A 25190-nucleotide genomic window follows, 5' to 3' on the forward strand; every position below is an offset into this window, starting at 1 on the left:
CATCTGTAAGTTACGGGGATGAGCAGCGGGCAATAGACTGATATGTCCCCACTGTGATAGCTCAAGAAGATGAAGAGCTGGCAGAGCTCCTGACCCTCTCCCATCCCATGTGAATGTACAGGCAGGGGTTTACAGGGAGTTTCCTGTTTAAAGGTTGAGCTGTGACATATTTTCCGCTGCAGCTCAAACTCTGTGGGAAACTCTCTGTAAACCCCTGCCCCTGTAAATGTTCCCTAAAAACTACACTAAACAAAAAATAGAGTAAAACACTACATACACACCCCCTTACACAATCAGTCTGTCCCCCCCCCCCCCCCCCCCCCAATAAAGATTACAAACTGTTTGTACAGCAGATTCCAAAACGGTGCCTTCAGCTGTTGCAAAACTCCAGCATTGCTGGGCAGCCATTGACTGTCCAGGCATGCTGGCAGTTTTGCAACAACCGAGGCACCCGATTTGGGAGACACTGCCGTAGGGTATTTTTAGGCCTAATTTAGGCCTCAAATGTGCAGGACACTCACACTCCGGAGCCCTGTCGTATTTCAAGGCAACAGTTTTGGGTCACGTATGGGGTATTTCTGTACTTGTGAGAAATTGCCGAACAAATTTCGGGGGTCTTTGTCTTTTTACCCCTTATGAAAAGGAAATGTTGGGGGCTACACCAGTATGTCAGTGTAAATTTTTCTTTTTCACGAACTGCTGGTGTTGCCACATCATTTTAAAAAGGGGTAAAAGAGACCCCCAAATTTGTAACTCCATTTCTTTGGGGTACAGCTGTATCCCACATGTCGACTTATGCGGGTGCACAACAAGGCTCAGGGGAGAGCACACCATGTACATTTGAGACCTAAATTGATTTGCACGATTTCTGACATAAAAGAAACGCGTGACCTCACTGGAAACGACACCCCTCAAGGAAGGTAATAAGGGGTGCAGTAAGCCTTGACGCCACATATGTTTGACGATTTTTCGTTTAAGTTGGACATGAAAATTGGTTTTTTTTTTTTCACTAAAATGCTGGTGTTACCCCAAATTCTTTTGCACAAGGGATAAGATATAGTGGTTCCAAATTTTGGGAAGCTTTTTCTCCTAAGAGTAAGGAAATAACCTATATGTTGATGTAAAGTGCTCTGTGAAAGGTCAGATTTGCAAAAAAATGCTCTTCCTTTAAGGTGAAAATGGGCTTTCTCCCCCAAGGGGTTAAAAGTAAGGATAGAGTATTATCATATACAAAGTACAGTGTTTTAGAGGTGGAAGTTCAGTAAGTAATTTGGCAAGGGGGGTGGAGGCTATTGGATAATCCGTTACGTTGCCAAGCAGACCATAAGTACTGTGGTGGTGAGTGGTGTTGCCCCAGCTTACTAATATAAAAAATATAGCCAGTAACATCTAGATGGGTGGAAAGACGGTAGAATGAGTGAAGGTCAATTCTATGAAAGTTAAAGGGGTATTCCAGGCCAAAACTTTTTTTATATTTCAACTGGCTCCGGAAAGTTAAACAGATTTGTAAATGACTTCTATTAAAAAATCTTAATCCTTTCAAGTTATTAGCTTCTGAAGTTGAGTTGTTGTTTTCTGTCTAACTGCTCTCTGATGACTCGTGTCCCGGGAGCTGTGCAGTTCCTATGGGGATATTCTCCCATCATACACAGCTCCCGGGACGTGACATCATCATTGAGCAGTTAGACAGAAAACTTCAGAAGCTAATAACTATTGGAAGGATTAGGATTTTTTAATAGAAGTAATTTACAAATCTGTTTAACTTTCTGGAGCCAGTTGATAAAGTTTTTGCCTGGAATACCCCTTTAACTAGAGATGAGTAAAGTTAGTGATTCGATTTGTCACAAACTTCGCGGCTCGGCAGTTGCTGACTTTAGCCTGCATAAAGGAGTTCAGCTTTCAGGTGCTCTGGTGGGCTAGAAAATGTGGATAGTCCTAGGAGACTCTCTCCTAGGACTGTATCCACCTTTTCCAGAGCACCTGAAAGTTTAACTGATTTATGCAGGCTAAAGTCAGCAACTGCCGAGCCGCGAAGTTCGTATCGAATCACTAACTTCACTCATCTCTAAAGTTAACAGGACTCAAATTGCACTCTACTGCTGTCCAAAGGGTTATGACAGAACCACCATACTTACAAGATTGTTCCAGGTTGCGTGTGGTAACCTCAACATAGTGTCAAACCATGACAGAAGAGAGAATCTGGCATCTTAAAAAATGGCCACAAAATTCTTGGGCTTTGACAGTCGAGGAATTTATGAAGTCTGGACATTGACTTTCTGGGGACTGTGGTAGCTTTAAATAGGCGTTCCTGCCAGTGGAGAGACCTAATATGATGGTATTTCTGAAAGAACAGCTGATGGCTGTAGTATAAAGGTCCGAATGTTGTTTACAAAGTACAGTAAGTAGCTTATATGGTTGGCTCTAAATATATATTGTATGTGTATAATGTGATCTCGTGCAAAACCTTCATAATGTCTCCCTCACGGTCAGTTGCCAATAAGTTATCCATGGCCCCTCTTTTTCCAGAGGGAAAAAAGTATTCTTTTAATTTGAGTGATCTACTTGGAGGGCATTTTGAAACTGAAATAGTTAAAGGAAAACTAGTAATTTTTCTTGCCTTTATTTATCCACTCTACAATACCCTCTGTCTTGATTGTTAGAAGAGGAAGAAGGTGTTTTTTATAAAACGCTAGCTGAATACCCGATGTTGCCCGGTTCAACAAAGAAGGCTTTTGACCTCCTAGACCGACCTCCTATCCCATCCCCAACCCTCACAAATGGGGGTAGTTAAGGGTTAAATTAACTATCCTATATTTTAAGTGGACATATAAGTAACATTTGACCAAGTTTTATCGAAATATCTCCAGCCGTTTGGAAGTTATGCAGGAACATAAATTTCCCATTGACTTGTATGGGACTTTAAACATAAACCCCACCCTTTGTAAATGAGGGTGAGTAAGGGTTAAATCACCTATCCTATGTGTTGACATAAAAGTAACGTGTGCCAAGTTTCATGTTAATATCTCTAGCTGTTTGGAAGTTTTTGTGGAAAATACAGACACACGTTGAGTTTTATATATAGATAATACGGACACATTGGGGGAGATTTATCAAAGTTGTCTATGTCCCGCATCAATATAGACCAAACTACAGAGGGTTAGTCTGGTCTATTGTGCACCTAATTTATCAAATGGCACACAGCTCTTGATAAATTCTGTGCACAGACTGCATGATCTATGCTTTAGTCTATATTTAAACCTGCTCCAACATGGTCTGACATTTCGGCGTACTTTCAGCCTATGCGACTTGTCGCTGAAAAGTCGCACTTGATAAATTCAGCACCAATGCATTTTTCAATGCATTTCAGTCTAAAATAGACTTGCATGCATCATGTTCTAAAAATCCTCTAGAGCAAAAGTCGCAGAAAAGTCGCACAGATTTAGACTGCGACTTTCTGTGCGACAAATTTAGACAAGAAAAACCAGTCTAAATCCTTTGATAAATCTCCCCCATTGACTTAGCCAAAAAAGGGTTGTTCCTCTTAAGTTTCTCCACTACTTGAGATGGCGCTGAGACATTTAGGGGGAGATGTATAAAAACCTGTGCGGATGGAAAGTTGCATAGTTGCCCATAGAAAACAATCGGATTGCTTCTTTAATTTTTCAGAGGCCTAGTTAAAAATGAAAGAACCAATCTTATTGGTTGCAATGGGCAACTTTTCCTCTGCACGGGTTTTGATCTCCCCCTTTGAGCCTCTAATTTACAAAAGTCTATTACTATTAGAGATTAGCAAATTTACAGTAATTTGATTCCTCACAAACTACTCGGCTCGGCGTTCGCTTATTTTAGCCTGCATAAATGAGCTCTGCTTTCAGGTTCTCCGGTGTGCTGGAAAAGGTGGATTCAGTCCTAGGACTGTATCCACCTTTTCCAGCCCACTGGAGCACCTGAAAGCAGAACTAATTTATGCAGGAAAAGTAATCAACTGCCGAAGTTCATAACTAATCGAATTGCTGTAAGTTCGCTCATCTCTTGGTGAAAAAAATCAAGCAGGGGCTGGAGGGCTACTTTTGAGTTAACAGGGTCCTTCTATGTGTAGCATCCTTTAACAACCTGATCTTGTATTTTCTGCATCAAGGCTTTAACACCTGAGCGTTTCCATTTTTTTGCACTTTTGTTTTTTTCTTTAAAAAAAATGAAAACTAGGGATCGACCGATATCGTTTTTTTAGGGCCGATACCGATAATCGGTGCAGGTTAGGGCCGATTGCCGATAACTTATACCGATATTCCGGTATAAGTTATCGGCTATTTAACCCCCTGCGACACCGCTGCAGATCATTGATTTAAAGCGGGCGCTTTAAATCAATGATCTGCAGTGGCTTTTCTCCCCTACCTGCTTCTCTCCCCTACCTGCCAGGGTGCTCCGGGCCATCCATCCATCGTTCATGTAGTGTCCGGGGGTGTTCCGGGTGGAGGGTGGTCCGGTCCGGGCTGTCCTTCTTCTCCGGCGGTCATCTTCTCCACTCCGGGCAGGCTCCGGCCTAGTACGCTGCATAGATGCCGCTGCGCAGTGACGCCCGTGTGCAGCGACACACCTGACGTCACCCCGTAGCGGCGTCTATGCAGCGTACTAGGCCGGAGCCTGCCCGGAGTGAAGACCGTGGGAGAAGGACAGCCCGGACCGGACCACCCTCCACCCGGAACGCCCCCGGACACTACATGAAGGAAGGATGGCCTGGACCACCCCCATTACGGGTAGGTTTAATTTTTTTATTGACTCGGAGGGTGGGGGAGGGGCCCGACCGGTATAGCGGTATGGGAAAAATCCATACCGGTATACCGCCTAGCATCACGGTGGGGGGTGCGGTGCAACGGGGCATTATCGGCTTATAGACAAGATAATTGCCGATACCGATAATGCCCCAAATCGTGATTATCGGCCGATAATATCGGTCATACCGATAATCTGTCGATCCCCAATCAAAACGCTTTCAATTTTGCACCTACAGACCCATATTATGGCTTGTTTTTTGCGCCACCAAGTATAGTTTTGTAAAATGACTCGTATCATAACAATTTATGGCAAAGCCCCCAAAATTATTGGGGCAAAATAGAAATAAAATCCATTTTGTAACTTTTGGGGGCATCCGTTTCTACACAGTGCACTTGTCGGTAAAAATTACACCTAATATATATTCTGCAGGTCCATATAATTAAATGATACCCTACTTATATAGGTTTGATTTTTGTCTTCTGGGAAAATATCATAACTACATGCACAAAAATTAATGATTAAAAACCCAATCTTTATGCATACAGGAATGTATGAGGGCTCACTCTTTGCTCCTTGTTCTGAAGTTATCGGTACCATTTGTTTCCATTTACTTTGTTCTAAGCATGAGGGCAACCGTAAAGGGAAAAGGGTTGAATAAACTGTTAAGGGAAGGCATAACTCTCCAAGGCACACTTTGTAAAGGACCAATTAATGTTTAATACCCTCTACACCAGTGCAAAACGTCTTGCAAAACGTGATTCATAAACCTTGTATTGTTTCTACTCTACAAGGGACAATACATGCATTGTCTTACTAATTGAGGAAGGTTTGTAAATCTAGCAGCTAAATGTGTTTACAAATTGGAAGCTTTGGTCATTGCAGCCTTTCTACACTTAAAAGAGAAGAATCATTGGGGGTGTGGTCTCCGTGAGCGGCGAGTCACAACCACCACACAATTGGCAGTTGCCATTCCAACTCCATATATCTATTGAAGAGCCGAAGATAGCTGAATAGCTCTTCCATAGAGATATGTGGAGGGGGAGTGTCGGCCACTTTGTTCAGGGGGTCGTGATGCACTGCTCTCTTGGTCTTCCAACCAAAAATAAATGGTAATTCTTAAGTGTTAAACCTCTTAAAAAAATTCTTGTGAAGGTAACACATTAATGCCAGTGTTCAGTGTTTTGAAGTGCTAAGATAAAATGAGCTTTACATAATCCTTGGCAGAAATTTCAAAGCAGATTTTCCGTTCGGAATTTGTGAAGTGTGAATTTGTGAACTGAAAACCATTCACTACACTATACATTTTAGCAAGCGGAATTTCAATTTCAAAGCGGAATTGCAGGCGGAAATTCCGTAGTGTGAACCTAGCCTTAGACTGACCTTGTAAGTTTCTCTAAGCACATCTTCCAGCTAGTTTTAGCTATAGGTCGTTGTCTGAACAAGCTCAGGAAATGTTTTTTGTTGTTATGGTTAGTGCCTATTTAACCCCTTAAGGACGCAGGACGTAAATGTACGTCCTGGTGCGGTGGTACTTAACGCACCAGGACGTACATTTAAGTCCTGTGCATAACCGCGGGCATTGGAGCGATGCCCGTGTCATGCACGGCTGATCCTGGCTGCTGATCGCAGCCAGGAACCCGCCGGCAATGGCTGACTCCCTCTATCTCGCGAGCGTCCGCCATTAACCCCTCAGGTGCCGGGATCAATACAGATCCTGGCATCTGCGGCAGTGCGCGATTTAAATGAACGATCGGATGGCCCGCAGCGCTGCTGCGGGGATCCGATCATTCAGAACGCCGCACGGAGGTCCCCTCACCTTCCTGCTTCTGGCTCCCGGCGTCTTCTGCTCTGGTCTGATCGAGCAGACCAGAACAGAAGATAGCCGACAACATTGATCTGTTCTATGTCCTATACATAGAACAGATCAGTATTAGCAATCATGGTATTGCTATGAATAGTCCCCTATGGGGACTATTCAAGTGTAAGAAAAAATAAAAAAAAATAAAAGTGAAAGTAAAAAAAGTGAAAAATCCCCTCCCCCAATAAAAAGTAAAACGTCCGTTTTTTCCTATTTTACCCCCAAAAAGCGTAAAAAATTAATTTAATAGACATATTTGGTATCGCCGCGTGCGTAAATGTCCAAACTATTAAAATAAAATGTTAATGATCCCGTACGGTGAACGGCGTTAATGTAAAAAAGTCCACAATTGCTACTTTAATACATTTTATTAAAAAAAAAATTATAAAAAATGTATGTTTTTTATATGCAAATGTGGTATCAAAAAAAGTACAGATCATAGCGCAAAAAAATTAGCCCTCACACCGCCGCTTATACGGAAAAATAAAAAAGTTATAGGTCCTCAAAATAAAGGGATTATAAACGTACTAATTTGGTTAAAAAGTTAGATTTTTTTTTTTAGCACAACAATAATAGAAAAGTATCATTTTAATCGTATTGACCCTCAGAATAAAGAACACACGTCATTTTTACCGTAAATTGTACAGCGTGAAAACGAAACCTTCCAAAACTAGCAAAATTGCGTTTTTCTTTTTAATTTACCCACAAAAATAGTGTTTTGGTTGCGCCATACATTTTATGATATATAATGAGTGATGTCATTACAAAGGACAACTGGTCACGCAAAAAACAACTCTTATATTTTCATCCACAGACTAGTATGAGGGCTTATGATTTTTAGAAGGCGAGGAGGAAAAAATGAAAACGTAAAAATTAAGGCCAAAATGGGCTGAGTCCTTAAGGGGTTAAAGGGTACCTCATCAAAAAACTTTTGATATATTATAGATTAATGTATGCAGAATAACTTTACAATTGCATGTTATTAAAAAAATATGCTTCTTTCTATTTAATTTTCCACTTTGAAGAAATGGCCACTAGGGGTCTCCCTACCAGTCCTGGCAGCAAGCATTTCAGACTCGTGCAGGAGTCCTAAACACTACAAGCTGCCAGTCTGCTTTGTTCACAGCCTGTTTGGCTGTGAACAAAGCAGTCTGGCAGCTCTGAGTGTTTAGGACTCTAGCATGAGTCAGAAATGCTTGCTGACAGGACTGATCGGGAAAAAACAATAGAAAAATGCATATTTTTCATTAACATGCTATTGGAAAGTTATTCAACATTCATTAATCTAAAATATATCAAAAGTTTATTTGAGAGGTACCCTTTAAAGGCAATGTGCCATCAGAACATTTACAGTTTTAAAGTCCTAAAGTCTTCGTTTCCATTCTAGCCACTAATTTTAAGGAGAGCACTGAACAATACAAAATAGGAAGTTTCAGCTTTGTTTTAAGACGGGATTACAAAGAAAGATGGAGAATGTGGATAAACAAAGCTGTTTCTCTCAGCCAAGCCTGCCACTTCCCATTGGAATGACCTCTACAAAGTTCAAAGCATGCCCAGACCCCTTTCCTAGTTCCTTAGCTTATATCCATGGGGCCTGCTCTAAAAATCTCTAAATGCTGAGGGCTCAGGTATGACGGCTACCCTGTAATGTACAAAAACAAAATAAAATCCTAAAAACAGATGTGCAATACCACATGTTTTTGTTTTTATATATATTTTTAATATGGAATTTAGGAAAAGGGGTGATTAAAACTTTTAATAAGGGTTAATGTCAAACTTTAATTTTTTTTTTTTTACTTGGTCCCCTTAGGGGACTTTTAGGAGGAATCATTTGATTCCTCATACACAGATATGTGGTTCCATAGAACCACATTCATCTCTGCGCTTGATAAAGCCTGGCCCTGCTACAGGAATCAGCTGGGGGCCAGCATGAGTCGGGAGCCCGCGTCATACCCCGTTAACGGCACATGGAAAAGTATTAGACGTCCATGATCGTTAACAGGTTAAAATCCCATTTGCTTCCTGTTCCTTCTTTTTTTTTTATACATTTTTTTTGACTGGGGAAGGGGGGGGGGGTCTCCGCAGAAGATCTCGCGTTAACGCTGATCAGTAAAAAAAATAGAAGGGGTGTGTGCCTTCTTACCCTTTTGTCTGTGTCGCTCGTGCTGCATTGACACCAGAAGTTGTCTGGTGTGCTCTCTCCTATGCCTAGTCCCTGGGAGCCCATGCTGGGCTCTACTTGGTTCTCCCTCCATTCCCGTTATACGGAATGTTTCTTGCGACTGCTCTGGTCTCCTCAGACCACTCTAACCTAACACTGTTGGTCCCCTTGATTTGGCCTCTGCCCTGTGATACTGTGGTGTGCCTCCTTTCAGGCGGCTCTCCGCTTCCTTGAGCCTTGGGGATGTTTCAGTTCTTGGTCTCTTTGTAGCGGCCCGGCCCCGACTCCTCAGTGATCCTTTAGTCGGGGTGGTATTTCTGTTCTGCTCTCCTGCAAAAAACTGCCATACAGAAGTGAAGTTTTTTCGGGGCATATGTTTCTTTTTCCTGTGGTTCTTGTCTCTCTATGACCCAGGTGCTTTGGGTCTCTACAGAGGATGGACCTTGACTTCGTGTCCTGGGCCTTCTCCTTGGACGGGAGATCTTACGGGTTCTCATTATTCTGGGCCTAGTATGTCTCCGACCTGGGGACTCGTCCACACACCTTGTGGACATGAGTTCAGTCTGGGACTGTCTTTTCTCGCTGGTTGTTTTTTTTTCCCCTCACCCTAGGGGACTGCTTTGGTACGTCCTATCAGTTCGATGTCCCCCAATGAAGAGCGACCGAGGAGATTTATATTTTTTTTTGTACTCACCGTAAAATCTTTCTCGTAGCTTTCATTGGGGGACACCACACCCACCCATTTCTTGTTTCCGGTTCTCGGGTTGTCTTCCGGGTTTCCTTTGTAGGGTCCTTCGGATGTTTTCCTTGCAGGCTTCTCCTACTGCTTTGTGACAAAACTGGTTGCCTCACTGCAGGTGGGCGGGTATATCCTGACAGGGAGGAGCCGACTTTCTTTTTCCTAGTGTCAGCGCCTCCTAGTTGCAAGAACATATACCCATCAGTTCGGTGTCCTCCAATGAAGGCTACGAGAGATTTTACGGGGAGTACAAAAATCTCATTCCCCCCCCCCCCTTTTTACCCCTAAAGTGTTAAAAAAAATTTAAAAAATTAGAAAAAATATTTGGTATTGCTGCAGGGATGTGGAAATCCTATCGCCCGGGAAAAGTAGTTCTGGGCGCCAGGCAGGTGAATTTGGTCATAGATTTAGCCCTGTATCGGGCAAGCAGGGACAGACCGACTTCCCTCTTTTTCTTTAATGCCGGTGTGAGGCGCAAGAGCCGATGCAAGTCTGCACCTCACACTGGCGCTCAGGGTGTATGTAGGGGGGCGACGGCCCCCAGCTGACCGCAGAGTCGAGGACGCACGTTTGCGTTACATAATTAAGCCACGCACCCTTATCTCCCCTCCCGGAGGATGGAGGACGCAGCTCGGAAGACACAGCAGGGTGAGAGGACGTAGACGGCTCGGTACACAGCTCCATCCCCCGCACAGAGCTCTATCCCTCCCCCTGCTTTGTCTCCTCCACAGGACCTAATCCACCACGGGGAGGTTGCTAGTTTGGGGAAAACACAGAGCAGGGGGGGAGAGGGAGGACGGAAATCTCACCTCACACCAGCAGTGTGACTACAGCTCTGATGTCCACTCATGGCCAGCTCAGGTGAGGAGGCCGAGAATGCAGGCGGTGGCAGGAAGGGTGGTTGTATATGTAATTGGGATCAATTAATTGGGATAATCAAGATTTTGTGCATTATCGGTATCTGCAATTACCTTTCCGATAATGCCCCGCACTGCACAACAACCCCCCCCCTGACACACCGCACCGTGTCGTACCCCCCACCGCACCGCCCTGGCCCTAATTACCTGTTTCCGGGGCCCACGCTACTTCTGGCTCCTGCTGCGTCCTGCGTTACGCTGGGCACAATGACGAGTGACGTCACCGTCGATGTGCACAGTGACAGCTCAGGAGGATGCCACCGGAGCCAGATGTAGAGTGCACCCCGGGCCCATGTAATTATAAAACCGGGGATGGGGGAGGCAATGGGGCCAGGGAGGTGGGGGGTGCGACACCGCGGTAGGGGGAGCGGTGCGGGGGTGGCTGTGATGGGACTAAGCACCCCCGGACAGGCCGGGGGAGAGTAGCGGGTGGCGGCGGTGGTCTATGGCGCCGCAAAAGCCACTGCTATGCATTGATATACAGCGCCTGCTTTATATCAATGGTCTACAGCATTGTCGCGGGGGGATAAATAGCCGATAACTTGTACCGGAATATTGGTATAAGCTATCGGCCCTAACCTCCTCCGATGTATCGGTATCGGCGCTAAAAAACGATATTGGTCGATCCCTAATTTCCACACCCCTGTGCTGTCACAGCATATTCCCAAAAAATGTATAAAGTATTATATATGCACATGTGGTATCAATAAAGTACAGATCGTGGAACAGAGGCCTCATACTGCCGCTTATACAAAAAGTTATAGGTCGTAAAAATAGAGGGAGTTTAAATGTACTAACTTGGATAAAAAAATTTTTTATTAGAGATGAGTGAAGTTAGTGATTCGATTAGTCAAACTTCTCGGCTAGGCACTTGCTGACTTTAGCCTGCATAAAATAGTTCAGTTTTCAGGTGCTCCGGTAGGCTGGAAAAGGTGGGTACATTCCTAGGAGACTCCATTCTAGGACTATATCTACCTTTTCCAGCCCACCGGAGCACCTGAAAGCTGAATTAATTTATGCAGGCTAAAGTCAGCAACAGCCTAGCTGAGAAATTTGTGACTAATCGAATTACTGTAAGTTCGCTCATCTGTTTTTTTTTTTTTAAAGCTGTACAATAGTGTGTAATCATGGGTGTAGCTTTATTCATATTTACCCACAGAATAAAGAACATGTCATTTTTTTTGATAAATTGTATAGCGTGAAAACAAACTTCAAAAATTAGCAAAATGACTGTTTTTTTTAAATTTACATTTTTAGGGTAAAATGTGTCACTACAAAGGACAACTGGTCGCGCAAATACAAGCCCTCATACTGTTTTTTTCTTCTAAAAATCAACTTCTATTTTCATCCACAAATTAAAAAATAACTGTCCTGGTCCTTTAGGCGTTAATAACCTTTGATCGCATCGGGTCTCAGAAGTGAGACCCTGTGTGGTCAATTAGTGCTCTGCGGTATACTGGTTCATAACCGATACCAACATTTTTGTACTGCACGATATGAATTTTTCCCATACCTCAATACGGTTGGACCCCTCCCCCTCGGGCATGAATTATCAACCCAGCACTGCACTGTCCCCATCGGGGAACTACTCACGTCGCCCGCAAGCGCTGCCCTCCTAGTCCTCCTGTTTGTTGCAGGCTGCCGGCACTGGAACTCTGTACTGTATGCTGTAGCCTTATGCCTGGGCTGCAAAAAGATAAACAAACAAAATAAACTTTAATGCACCTTCCTATGTTCCCCCGTCGGTTCGGACCTGCTTCCTGGGGGCGGGAACGTCTGAGAGCCGCCAGCCAATCGCCGGCCGCAGCGATGTTCCACCTCGGCCGGTGACAGAAATACTGTGGAACTGCCATAAGTTAAAAAAAAAAAATACCGTGATACACATTTGGTCATACCGCCCAGCTCTACGATCAATCCCTCAGCCTTTGTACTACCCCCAACATGGAACAGACTGTTCCATGATGGGGGTAGTAGTACAAGCACTAATGTAGCCACCCGTAGACTCTTGCAGCCAGGAACTATTACTCCCATCATGGAAGTCTGTTTCGTGGTGGTGGTGGTAGTAGTGGTGGTAGTACTGGCTGCGGGAGTCTGTAGGCAGTGGACTTTTCATACTAACGGATGAAAAACTGATGCAAAAGGTTGCTACTAAATGGCATCCTTTTGCATCCGTTAGTAGTATAGTCCATTTAGGAGGCAGTGACAGAAGAAAAGCGGGATGGAAGACAACTGCCATGTGAACGTAGTCTTACTTAACTTCTGCAAATTTAAACCTTTGTCTCAAAGGGGACCTGTTACACAGAAAAGTGTGATTCACCGCTATTTGGCAAAATGCTAATGACAAAGCTGCTCTTATGATGGTGGTGGCCTGCCAAAGTTGGCATATTGGTTCTCTCATTTAATTTGTTTGCATGGCAAGATTTTTGCATGTGCCACCAGATCCTGCCCATGTTGCTTGTCACCAGTGAAATTTCCTGGCTACCAGCTTGCAGGATGAAAAGTGCAATGTAAGGCAAGGCTTAGCATTGATGTAGGACAAAGTGTTTTAAGTATTGCACCATGGCATTGCTGCATAGACCCATAAAAGGGTATGTAAGATGGATCTTGGAAAGCAGAGTTGTGTCAAATTAGATCAGCTTCTTTCTACAAGCCCACCAGCTTGTCCCACAGCAGCTTAAGCAGAAGTCTGTTGGGAGCCATTTAAGTATGAGTAGTTGCTCTGAGTGAGACTGACCAGAGGACTGATTGGCATGCTTCACTTTATGTAGCTTTAAGGGTAACTCCGGTGAAAAATATTTATTTTAACCAGAAAGTTACAGATTTGTAAATTATCCACAATCAAGAGCAGAGAAACGGAACAACTCACCACACCAGACCAGATGATCTATGCAAGTGGTACTTTATTCATAAAGCTTCATCCAAAGACAAGCAGGAAAGAGTGCACGGGAGACGCGGGGGTATCATCTCAGTGACTGGACCGTTTGGTGCCGGAGAGCTTCGTCAGACCGGGATAGTGAGGTCACAGGAAGGGGTGTGCTTAAAACCAGGTAAGCTCCAGTGACGCTGCAGGTAAACCGCAGGTCATTGGTTCTTTACTCTAATACAAAAATACACTGTAAAACATGTAATACAATTGTTAAAAGCAACTTCCTATCATGCGAAAAAACAGTACTCTTAAAGAAGTCTTATAATAGTGCACCATACTCCTGTTTTTCATTCAATCCTAGCGGGCTGGTGGCATCAGTCTGGATGATCCACCTGGCTTCGCTTCTTAGGAGTTGTTGGTGTCTATTCACACCTCGGGGAGCGTTATCTATACGTTCTATCCCCGCAAATTAAATTTCGTCGGGGTGGTTGTTGTGATGTGGGCGATAAGAGGAGGTGCACCCACTCCTGTGGATAATGATTTCAAGTGTTCCCTAACTCTATGGTACAGGGGTCGGATCGTCTAACCTATGTAGTAACGCCCACATGCGCAAACCAAACAACCACGTACTTGGACTTGCAGGTAAAAAATTGTTTAACTTGAATGTCATAGCCACCTAATTTCAACGTGTATACTTTAAATTGTTTTTACATTGTTTACAAGATCCGCAGGCAAAATTGCCTACGGGACTGGAGTCTGTTAACCAATTCGTATTGGATTTTTTTTTTTCTCTTTATTGTAGAAATTTTGAATAGTTATTTTCTTGTGGACTGTTATGGGGGTTTGACTCTGTTAAAGTTTTAAGGTCTTCATCTTGTTGCATAAACCAATGTTTATGGATCGATTTTCTAATTTCATTCATTTTGTTTTTGAAGGTGAATGTGAACCTGTTCCTATTATTTGTGTGTGTCTGGGAATTTTATTAAGTTTTTCTAGCGTCTTTGAGTATTTTTTTCCGAATAACCTTTTAATCTATCCATTAGAGTATCTGCTTGTTCATTATATTTATCTGAATTATTCTTTTTAGTGTAATCAATTTACTTTTTGGGATCCCATTTTTAGTGAGTGGGGTGGGAGGAAGCGTAGTGCAATATTGAGTTTCTAGATGTAGATTTTCTGAACCCTGATGTAACAATGCAGTTGTCAACAATATCTATTTGGACATCCAGGAATTCCAGAGTGATTACCATATGTATTTGTGAAAGTCATATTCATATCATTTACCTGATTTAAATGCTGTACAAATGACTTAAATTGCTCTTCTGTCCCACCCCATACAACAAAAATATCATCCACAAAGCGGAGAAACAGCTTAATGTACTTAACGTACAGATTATTTACTGTATATACATATCTTGCCTCCAATATAGCAAGATAGATATTTGCGAAGGAGCAAGAAATGGGCATACCCATGGCTGTCCCAAGCATGTTTGAACCATTGTTCTCCATACTGGAAACAATTGTTATCAAGAATGAATAGTGGATTATGTGACAAAATCTATGAAGGCTGGGGATTTGTCTGATATGGTCAAAAACTGACGGAGAGCCTGCACACCCACTCTGTGGAATGCGGGTGTACAGGCTCTCTACCTCAATTGAAGCCAGGGTGTAGGTGTCTTGCCAGTGGAAGGTGTCCAGTGCTGAAATCAATTCTCCTTTATCTTGGATATGATGGAATGTGAGGGAGGAGTGGAGATATGAGCCAATCCACATAACTGGACAAGTAAAAAGTTGGGGACCCTATTCCGGCCACGATTGGTCGACCGGGGGGAGGTGTTACATCTTTATGGGTTTTAGGTAAAATATGCCATGAGGGTTTGGAGGGAGTTTCTGTTAGAAGAGTTTCTGCTGTTTTTTCTGTTAAGATATTACAATTAACTTGTGTAAAGCCGTAACACCCAGCCCCCACCCGGTCGACCAATCGTGGGCGGAATTGGGTCCCCAACTTCAGACTTGTCCAGTTATGTGGATTGGCTCAAATCTCCACTCCTCCCTCATATTCCATCATATCTAAAAGATACAGGAGAATTGATTTCAGCACTGGACACCTTCCACTGGCAAGACACCTACACCCTGGCTTTAATTGACGTAGAGAGCCTGTACACCCGCTTTCCAGAGTGCGGGTGTGCAGGCTCTCCGTCAGTTTTTGACCAGATCAGACAAATCCCCAGCCTTCATAGATTTTGTCACAGAATACTCTATTCATTCTGGATGAACAATGGTTCAAACAAATGCTTGGGACAGCCATGGGTATGCCCATTTCTTGCTCCTTCGCAAATATCTATCTTGCTATATTGGAGGCAAGATATGTATATACAGTAAATAATCTGTACGTTAAGTACATTAAGCTGTTTCTCCGCTTTGTGGACGATATTTTTGTTGTATGGGGTGGGACAGAAGCGCAATTTAAACTGTTGATGATAAAATTCCCAGACACACACAAATAGGAACAGGTTCACATTCACCTTCAAAAACAATAATATGAATGAAATAATTAGAAAATCGATCCATAAACATTGGTTTATGCTACAACAAGATGAAGACCTTAAAACTTTAACAGTCAAACCCTATAATAACGCACCGCAAGAATATAACTATTCAAAATTTCTACAATAAAAATAAAAAATAAAAAGCCAATACGAATTGGTTAACAGACTCCAGTCCCGTAGGCAATTTTGCCTGCGGATCTTGTAAACAATGTAAAAACAATTTAAAGTGCAACACGTTGAAATTAGGTGGCTGACATTCAAGTTAAACAATTTTTTTTTACCTGCAAGTCCAAGTACATGGTTTGTTAGGTTTGCGCATGTTGGCGTTACTACATAGGTAAGACGATCCGACCCCTGTACCATAGAGTTAGAGAACACTTGAAATCATTATCCACAGAAGTGGGTGCACCTCCTATCGCCCACATGCGCACACATTACAACAGCAACCCTGACTAAATTAAATTTGCGGGGTTAGAACGTATAGATAACGCTCCCCGAGGTGTGAATAGACACCAACAACTCCTAAGTGAAGCCAGGTGGATCATCCGGACGGATGCCACCAGCCTGCTAGGATTGAATGAAAAAACAGGAGTATGGTGCACTATAAGATTTCTAGTGTTTTTTTTCGCATGATAGGAAGTTGCTTTTAACAATTGTATTACATGTTTTACAATGTATTTTTGTATTAAACAACCAATGACCTGCGGTCTACCTGCAGCATCACTGGAGCTTACCTGTTTTTAAGCACACCACTTCCTGTGACCTCACTATCCCGGTCTGACGAAGCGCTCCGGTCCAGTCACAGAGAGGATACCCCCGTGTCTCCCGTGCACTCTTTCCTGCTTGTCGTCTTTGGATGAAGCTTTATGAATAAAGTACCACTTGCATAGATCATCTGGTCCGGTGTGGTGAGTTGTTCCGTTTCTCTGCTCTTGATTGTGGATGCATTGTATGGACTTAGTTTGCACGTAGAGCACCACCAAAGTCCCTCCAGCAGTTGCAAGGAAAAGGCACAGCACAGTTGCGCTCTTGCCTATCCTAAGTGTGAATAAGGGTGGTCCGAGTCTCTATCAAACTGGTTAGATTTGTAAATTACTTCTTCAATGACCACATTGCTGTGTGTGTAAGACTATGAAAAACAATGAAATGTGAGCCTGCACGTATAATTGACAATGCTGCATATGAAATGTAATTTCTTGTCTTGCAGCTATTATTGAGCATGTTCGAGATGGTAGTGTCGTGCGAGCCCTTCTTCTTCCTGACTACTACATGGTGACAGTCATGTTGTCTGGAGTAAAGGTATGAAATGACTTTTTACTTCTGTGCCGGAATACAGGAGATTTCAGTAGTCAGTGTAAATATCTATAAGGCCAAGCCCAATTGTAAGGTTTTAATGGCTACAGGAGGCTGAACAGCTCAGTATATCGGCTGCTGTTCGGTGGTGACGGAATTGGACTAATGTCTTTAATGAATTCAGTGTTTGATTTGTGGTAGTATTTTTATTGTTGCTTTGCTTAAGTTATCAATGCTTGAAGTACCATAGTTCCACCAACAATGCTTCTGTCGGCATAGAACTTTGCCATTCTCAGAATAGAAACTGTTGTAATGAAAAACTACCATTGTTGTAGTTTTAGGCTTTGGCCCTTAACTTTAGAGTACATAAAACATGAGCATTACTGCTTAATGGTGTATTCACACGCGCAGGATTTTATGCAAACTAAATTTGAGAATACAGCTTCAAATCCTGTGCATCAAATCTGCACAGGATACTGTACGTGTGAATTGATCCTAAAAGGGAGTTCAATGACAGTTCTTTCTAGAAAAAGTAAATTTTTGTACATAAATCCACTAAATGAGGCCATTACCATATCAATAACTTCTACCCACCTAGTCTTAAAGCAATGGTAGGAAACCATGAAATATGTTGAGAACAAGTAAAGGGAAACTAAAACTTCTCCAGATGAGTTGCATCGATGTCCTGTGGATTTTGTTTATGTACAGCAGCCAGCCTTTATACACAGCTGGACTGTTGAAAAGCAGAACACTTACGTCACTTAAGTTGGAAAGTAAAATTTTTGGATAGCCTGTCTAATGCAACTGCATCACCGCTTCATTGTAGTCACAGACTTCATAGAGCAGAGAAAATAAATAAAACCCAAAACGCAGAAACCACAATGCCAAAAGTGGAATCTTAAACTATGGTTCATCCTTGCCATATCAATTTAAATTGTTTTCTCAGGACTTTTCCCCTTCCCACCCCAGATACGGAAGTGCCCTTGCATTATAATGGTTTTAGTTTTGAAGACAGCAACTGTTAAGTTACTTGACTATGCTACAGAGGCTGTAAAGTTAGTGTAGTTCATAAGTGTCTGTACCTGTGTGATGGGTGTCTCACCATTTTTATGATTTTTGCCCCTGCATTTATAAACTGCATACAAAATTAGTATCTTCTCAGGTTTTCCCAGGTTGCAGTGCGACCCCCAAACAATCACTAGTCAAGTGTTCAGAGGGAGTCTGACTTTTGCTTCAGTGTGGGGGGGAGAGCATTCTGCAAGGAATTATGAATCAGCGGGAGGCACCCTGGTTAAACACTGGTCTATTGAATGAGAGAGCACAAGTGTTTCAGTGGGAGGGGTGGCTGATGTATAGGAGGGAGAATGGTGACCTCATACTTACAAACAATGAATAATGGGACTTGTAGTTGAAGGGAGGGAACTCCAACAGGAAATAGCCATTTCACAAAGGGCACCATCATTATGGTAATCTCCCAACATAGCCATTTAGCCCCAAGACAAGCACAGACCCTTCCTAAACATGTCCATTGTTGTCTAGCAGCTAAGTACTAAAATCGCCTTGTGGTTGATAACCCCTTTACAGATGTTTTTTTCTTTCTTTTTGTAGTGCCCAACCTTCAAGAGAAATGCAGAAGGTAAAGAGGTTCCAGAACCCTTTGCTGCTGAAGCAAAGTTTTTTACGGAGTCACGTCTACTGCAAAGAGATGTACAAATCATTCTAGAGAGTAGCCACAATCAGAATATACTGGGCACCCTCCTTCATCCTGTATGTAGCTATTTTATACTAGCATAAACTTGTCTAGGATGAGAGGCTATGTTTAATTTAACTATACAAATTGTTTTTCCCTTCAGAATGGAAATATTACAGAATTGCTTCTGAAAGAAGGCTTTGCGCGTTGTGTAGATTGGTCTATAGCAGTGTATACCCAGGGTTCTGAAAAGCTCCGTGCAGCAGAACGGTAGGTTTCCCTTTTAAAGCCATATCTCCTCATTAAGTAACCTAATGTGTTTACATATGGCTGACACCCTGTTCACCTGAACTTAACCCAGTAAACAGGGTTATAGTGAGGTGAACCTGACTAAAAAGATGTACAACTCCCAGGTTGGCGGTCTGGTTCCGGAGATCTAGGCTGTATTCTTTCACTTAATATCCCCTGCTTAATGGAGATAGGAGTGTGTGTATACAGAGCTTCCGTGCCTGTCTGCTCTTAAATGCTTGCTTACCTTTATAATTATTTAAAGAAGCTTTACCTATAAGAATGCAATGTGGGTGGGAATATGAAAGCAAAACTGGATGCAGTGAGGGAAGTTCTGTATACTGGCTCCTGCCTTCTTTGCACAGAATATATTGGCAAAGGTAAAGAACAGCCTGTATCTCCAGCACTGGACCACTGATCGGGGTGAGTTGTACATCTGGTTTAAAATGAATAAGTATCATTTTTGTGCAGCAGAACAAGGTGTTAGTTTCATTTTAGTGGGGGAGTGTTTACAGGTCCTTCTAGATGCCACCGTCAGCTTTAACAGCGGCGATCTAAAGGGTTATTTGCCGGCCGCGGCGATTGATGCTGAGGGGCGGCCAGTATGACACGTGCTCGAGTCGGGTGCCTGCGCCATACACGGTTAACGGCACAAGGACATGTATACATGTCCTTGGTTGTTTACCAGTTAAGTGGCTAGCTGACATTTTTTTTTTTTTTTTTTGGACATGTTTAAGGCTTGTTTTAGCTTGATGTGAAGCTAAAAGTAGATTAGACAAGATTTTTTTTCTTTTGACTGGTGGATTACACAGAAGTGTGGTCCAAAATGTTACTTGATTTGTAAGCTGCGATGGCTAAGAGTTAACAGCTTGTAAAAGCTGCTAAAGGTGCTTGTATAGGGTTAATAATTTTTAGTTAAGCATTTAAGGTTGGTTTTCTAATAACTTAATGTATAGTAGACAAACAGAAGCATATTGTCCTGAACTGAGGCAACTTAATTTAGAGCGAAGTCCCTCAATGTAATGTTAAGCTATTCACAATTCGATTTCCACCTTAAAGTTTACAATGTATCATTGCTGCTTGCTGGTGTGTAAAGGTGGCTTGTAAGGTCTAGTAATTGAATGTCTTTCCTAGTTTTGCTAAAGAACGCAAAGTAAGGATCTGGAGAGACTATGTGGCCCCCACTGCCAATTTGGATCAGAAGGACAGACAATTTGTGGCAAAGGTAACGTCATGTATGGTGTAACAGAACATATTGGGGGAGATTTATCAAAACCTGTCCAGAGGAAAAGTTGCCCATAGCAACCAATCAGATTGCTTCTGCAAAATGAAAGAAGCGATCTGATTGGTTGCTATGGGCAACTTTTCCTTTGCACAGGTTTTGATAAATCTCCCATTGTCCGGCAGGACATCTAAACTGTGGAATATTAGGGTCTCTACCTCTGAACTTGGACACGCTGTAGGTGAAATTTGTGTTTCTAGGCTGCTTTTGTAGTTGGTCACACAATATAATCTGATAACAGATCAGTATAAATATCAACTAGTCAATTACTTATCCACAAATGCAGACTGCTTTGAAACAGCCATTTTTCTTGGGAGCGGTGTAAAAATGTAACAACGACCTCATACAGAACAGTGTAGGACTCAGTTCTCCTTTTGGCATAGGAAACCATACCCGAAGGGACATTCTGTAAATAAATAGGATTTGCTACTTCTGGTATATGGTGCGCCAATGAACATGGGAAATAGGAGGACCATGGTGAAAGCACAGACCTTATTGGTTTTAGCCAATGAAGTACTTTGTAGATGCAAATTAGAGATGAGCGAACTTACAGGAAATTCGATTCGTCACGAACTTCTCAGCTCGGCGGTTGCTCACTTTTCCTGCATAAATTAGTTAAGCTTTACGATGCTCCGGTGGGCTGGAAAAGGTGGATACAGTCCTAGGAAAGAGTCTCCTAGGACTGTATCCACCTTTTCCAGCACACGGGAGCACCTGAAAGCTGAACTAATTTATGCAGGAAAAGTCAGCAACCGCCGAGCCGAGAAGTTCGTGACGAATCGAATTTACTGTAAGTTCGCTCATCTCTAATGCAAATATCAGAACAATACCAAATGCCTAGATGTGAAAAATTAAAAATGAATGCATGTATGCCCCTATATACATACGAATGTTGTTGGTGTTATTTCTTTGGCTTTCAGCAACTCCCGTCCCCATGGGTGGTTGGAAATGGTGACACGGACAGTCTACTAATGTGACAAGGTGGCCTCCTCCCGGAGAGGTATTGTCCTACACAAATCTCATATCCCTTGGGATACATTCCATGTGTAGATTTTGCTACCTGTTGCAAAAATGCCAACATGTGAATGTACCCTTAGGAGGGATTTGTAACAAGCTGAGCATTGCCACCAGCTCAAAATCATCCAACAAGGAGGCAGACACTTCCTCTAGCATTGGTGATGGAGAATCTTAATTGGATGCTTCTGGTGGAGATTCTCAGCTTGTTACAAATACTGTGTAAGGAGAGGTGGCGTTTGCCATTCACTAAAATAAATGTATTAAATCTGCCCCCTCCCAGAGAAGTGCTTCCCTGCATTAATGAGAGCTGTTGCTGGCACAGTGGCATCCTCAGGCAAGCCCAAGCCTCTGAGATGACCAGAAAACCACTCAACAATACCTTATTCTTTTTACATACCTGACCACAGCCAGAGTTGCCAAACACTACCCAAGATATAGCCCTGAAAGTAAACTGGAGTCCTCTACCTTCATACAGAGCCTTAAAATGTTGGTTCTTGTGGTACATAGTATCTTAATGCAATACTCCCCATACATTTTTATAAATGTCAACCTTCTCCCACCTCTTTAACTTGGACACCCTCTGGATATGATGAGCACATCCACTCTGAACAGGCATCACTGTGGTCTACCAAAGAAATTGAGTGTAACAGGCCCTTTGCTGCATCTAATGTTTTCAGGATCTTTGCAATATTCTTATAGCCAAGGCCATCTTTATGTATAGCAGCAGTTCTTTCAGTTGAGGTGCTGCTCACTACTTAAAAAAAAAAAAATATATATATATACATTTTTTTTTTTTACTGAAGAAATTACTCTGCTACAACTTAAAGAAAACAAGATACCCTATACAGTGAGAACACCTTATCACCTAAACTATGCTTATTGGGGCTGACATGTTTTGTATAGGAGAATAACTATCAGATTAGACTAATGCACATTGTTAGGCTGGAAAAATATTTTCTATAAACTGAATAAATCTTCCTGTCAGAGGGTCATATGTGTGAACAGATGTATGCCATGTAAGATGCTCTCCACTGTGGCACTTTAAATAAATATTACAATACCTGGACTATATGGATCCACTCCCAAGTGTTACACAATTTTTATAATATAACCCACCATTTACTTTGTAAATTTTATCTGCCTTCAAAGGGGTTTTCCACAATTACAGAATGCTGTACTCTTATCTTTGGCAGTTATCAGTGAATTAATAGAGGCACGTGAGTACCAGCCTGTTCTTTGGGGTAACTTTCTTCATTCTAGACATGGAGGGAGGGGGATGGGGGTTGGTGGGGGTCTGAGAAGTCATGGGAATCCCCTTTTAGGGTAGGATCACACAGAATGGATCTGCAGCGTATTTTAGGGTAGGGTCACATGGACAGATCTGCAGTGTATTTTATGCTTCCCCTGCTCTGAACTATGCCGAGAGCAGCCGCAATGTGAGGGAGTATGTGAGGGAGTATACTGCGCATGCGCACATTGACTCGCACATCGCAGTGTCACATCGCAGTGTCTGCTCGTAGCAGCAGACTGCCTCTAAAAGCAGGCACAGCTGTAGGGTCCATGGTTGGCAGCATAAAACATGCTGTGGATCTGTCTGAGACCCTACCATTATACTGTGGATCTGCCAATGACCCGACCCTATAGTGTGCCCCCAGCTGTGTCCCCCCCCCCCTTCTTGTGCTGCCTATAGCGCCAATCCATTCCTACGAGCAGCCACACAGGGACTTGCTAGTCATGCCAGCTGCTGACTATTCCACATGTATGTAACCACGGCGTAGACCCCATGCCATCTAAATTTGATATCCTAGCATGTCTTTCTGTGTAGCCAGCACAAACCAGTGTTGCTATTCTGTCTGATACCAACCAAGATGGATACGATCATTACTAACTACACAAAGTGGTGATTGATCTTTGCAGCCCAAACGGTACTTCTGTTTTGTATTCATGGCAGCCATTTTTTTTTTTTTTTTTTTTTCCCCATGTGAAGGAACCACAAGACTACATCAATATTTATGGACATTTTGATTTATTATATGCAGGGGTGTGGTCCAAGGGACTGAAATGGGATCACAATCTGTCCCTAATGGCAATCCACTTTGCGGCTACAAACACTAGTGACCTTAATTACATACTATTCAGGTTGACATTTTTTCTGTACTAGGACAATGTAAAACTCCCTAGCATACACTCTAACCTCATTAGAAAGAGTTCCCCAGTATGTAGACAGGGCCCCAGATATGAACCCAATCAAGTAGAGAGGTAGGGCTCCGCATTAAACAATCATAGATTAGTTAGCCCCTCTGGTGGAAGACAGGTCCCCTCATTATGTAGTAAGTAGCCAATGTGAGGTTTTATTACACTTGTAATAGAAGAGAGAAACCCCACAACTTAGAACTCCCGGGTTGCAGCAGGGACTTCCATCCTTGGTCCTTACGGAGGTGCGTACAATGAGTGACATAATTGCACGCGCCTACACCGAGACGCTGATGTATTGCGCGGCTCTCTATAGGCTGCAGCGTACAGCTGCAGTCTATAGGAGTTATGACAGGACAATCAGTCTTGCCCAGTGGCTTATGTTTCAGCTGTATGTACGGAAAGATGTACACACAGCTGATAATGTATTCAGCACATCTCACAGCATCCAATCGCACTTCAGCTTTTAGGTCTGGTCACAACTGGATACGGGTCAAAAATGAGCCGAACGGAGTCACTGTTTGACTTCGGTCGGCTTATTAAAGTGAATGGAGTTTAGCGCTGGTCCGGCTGGGGTACGGGAGTGCCTGGTTTGCCCCCTTCCCCAGCCGGGTCCGGCATCCGTAGTGTAAAACAGAGATGTGAATGCAGCCTTACACATGAGGTTGATCCTTTAGACTTATTGAGCAGTGTGATCTGCCCACCATTTATATACATGTGCCTTCTTGAGGGTGGTTATATACTCCCCTCATGTTTTTGTAGGGGGTTCTGTTTAGAGCCATTTTTGTTTTTTTAACCCCCTTAACAAAGGACGTATAGTTATATCCTTGTCCGGCTCCCTTGATATAACACAAGGTCACGCGGTGACCCAGTGTCATATCTGGTCGGTCCTGGCATGTAACTGAAGCCGGGGCTAATAGGGCGCGGCAGTGATCGCGGTGCTGCGCGCTATTAACCCTTTAGATGCAGCGTTCAAAGTTGCACGCAGCATATAAAACGAAAGTGAAAGCTTCCCAGCTGCTCAGTTGGGCTGATTGGGCCCACTGCAGTGAAAATGAGGTGTCCCGATCAGCTGGGACATGAGTGGAGGTACTCTTGCCTTCCTCCGGCGTGTCCCTTCGGCGATTGATTGCTCCAAGCCTGAGATGCAGGCTTGAGCAATAAACGCCAATAACAAAGAACAATGCAAAGCTATGGCTTTGCAGTGAACAGGGTATAAGATCATTGTGTGGGGTGTGCAAAAAGTGTAAAAAAAAAAGTTAATAAATGTCATTTAACCCTTTCCCTAATAAAAGTACACATTGCCCCCCTTTTCCCATTAAAAAAACAAACCTTTAAATAAAAATAAATATAAACCTGTGGTATCGCTGTGTGTGTAAATGTCCGAATTATAATATATCTATTAAACTGCACGTTCAATGGTGTACACGCTAAAAAAATTCCTAAGTCCAAAATGACGTATTTTTGTTCACTTTTTATATCATGAAAACGTGAATAAAAAGCAATCAAAATGTCCGATCAATACAAAAATGGCACTGCTAAAACATCCGATCACGGCGAA

At 42.8% G+C, this 25190-nt stretch overlaps 1 protein-coding gene across 1 annotated transcript in view; it reads left to right on the forward strand.

Moving 5' to 3' along the window:
* Window positions 1-25190, forward strand: part of SND1 (staphylococcal nuclease and tudor domain containing 1) — an 815381-nt gene that overhangs the window by 29212 nt on the left and 760979 nt on the right. Inside the window, exons 6-9 of the mRNA XM_056573088.1 lie at window positions 17074-17165; window positions 18768-18926; window positions 19013-19119; window positions 20272-20362. Coding sequence (XP_056429063.1) covers window positions 17074-17165; window positions 18768-18926; window positions 19013-19119; window positions 20272-20362 — 449 coding nt within the window. The remainder of the gene's footprint in view (window positions 1-17073; window positions 17166-18767; window positions 18927-19012; window positions 19120-20271; window positions 20363-25190) is intronic.

This window comes from Hyla sarda, chromosome 4 (assembly GCF_029499605.1).
Source record: "Hyla sarda isolate aHylSar1 chromosome 4, aHylSar1.hap1, whole genome shotgun sequence".
NCBI lineage: Eukaryota > Metazoa > Chordata > Amphibia > Anura > Hylidae > Hyla > Hyla sarda.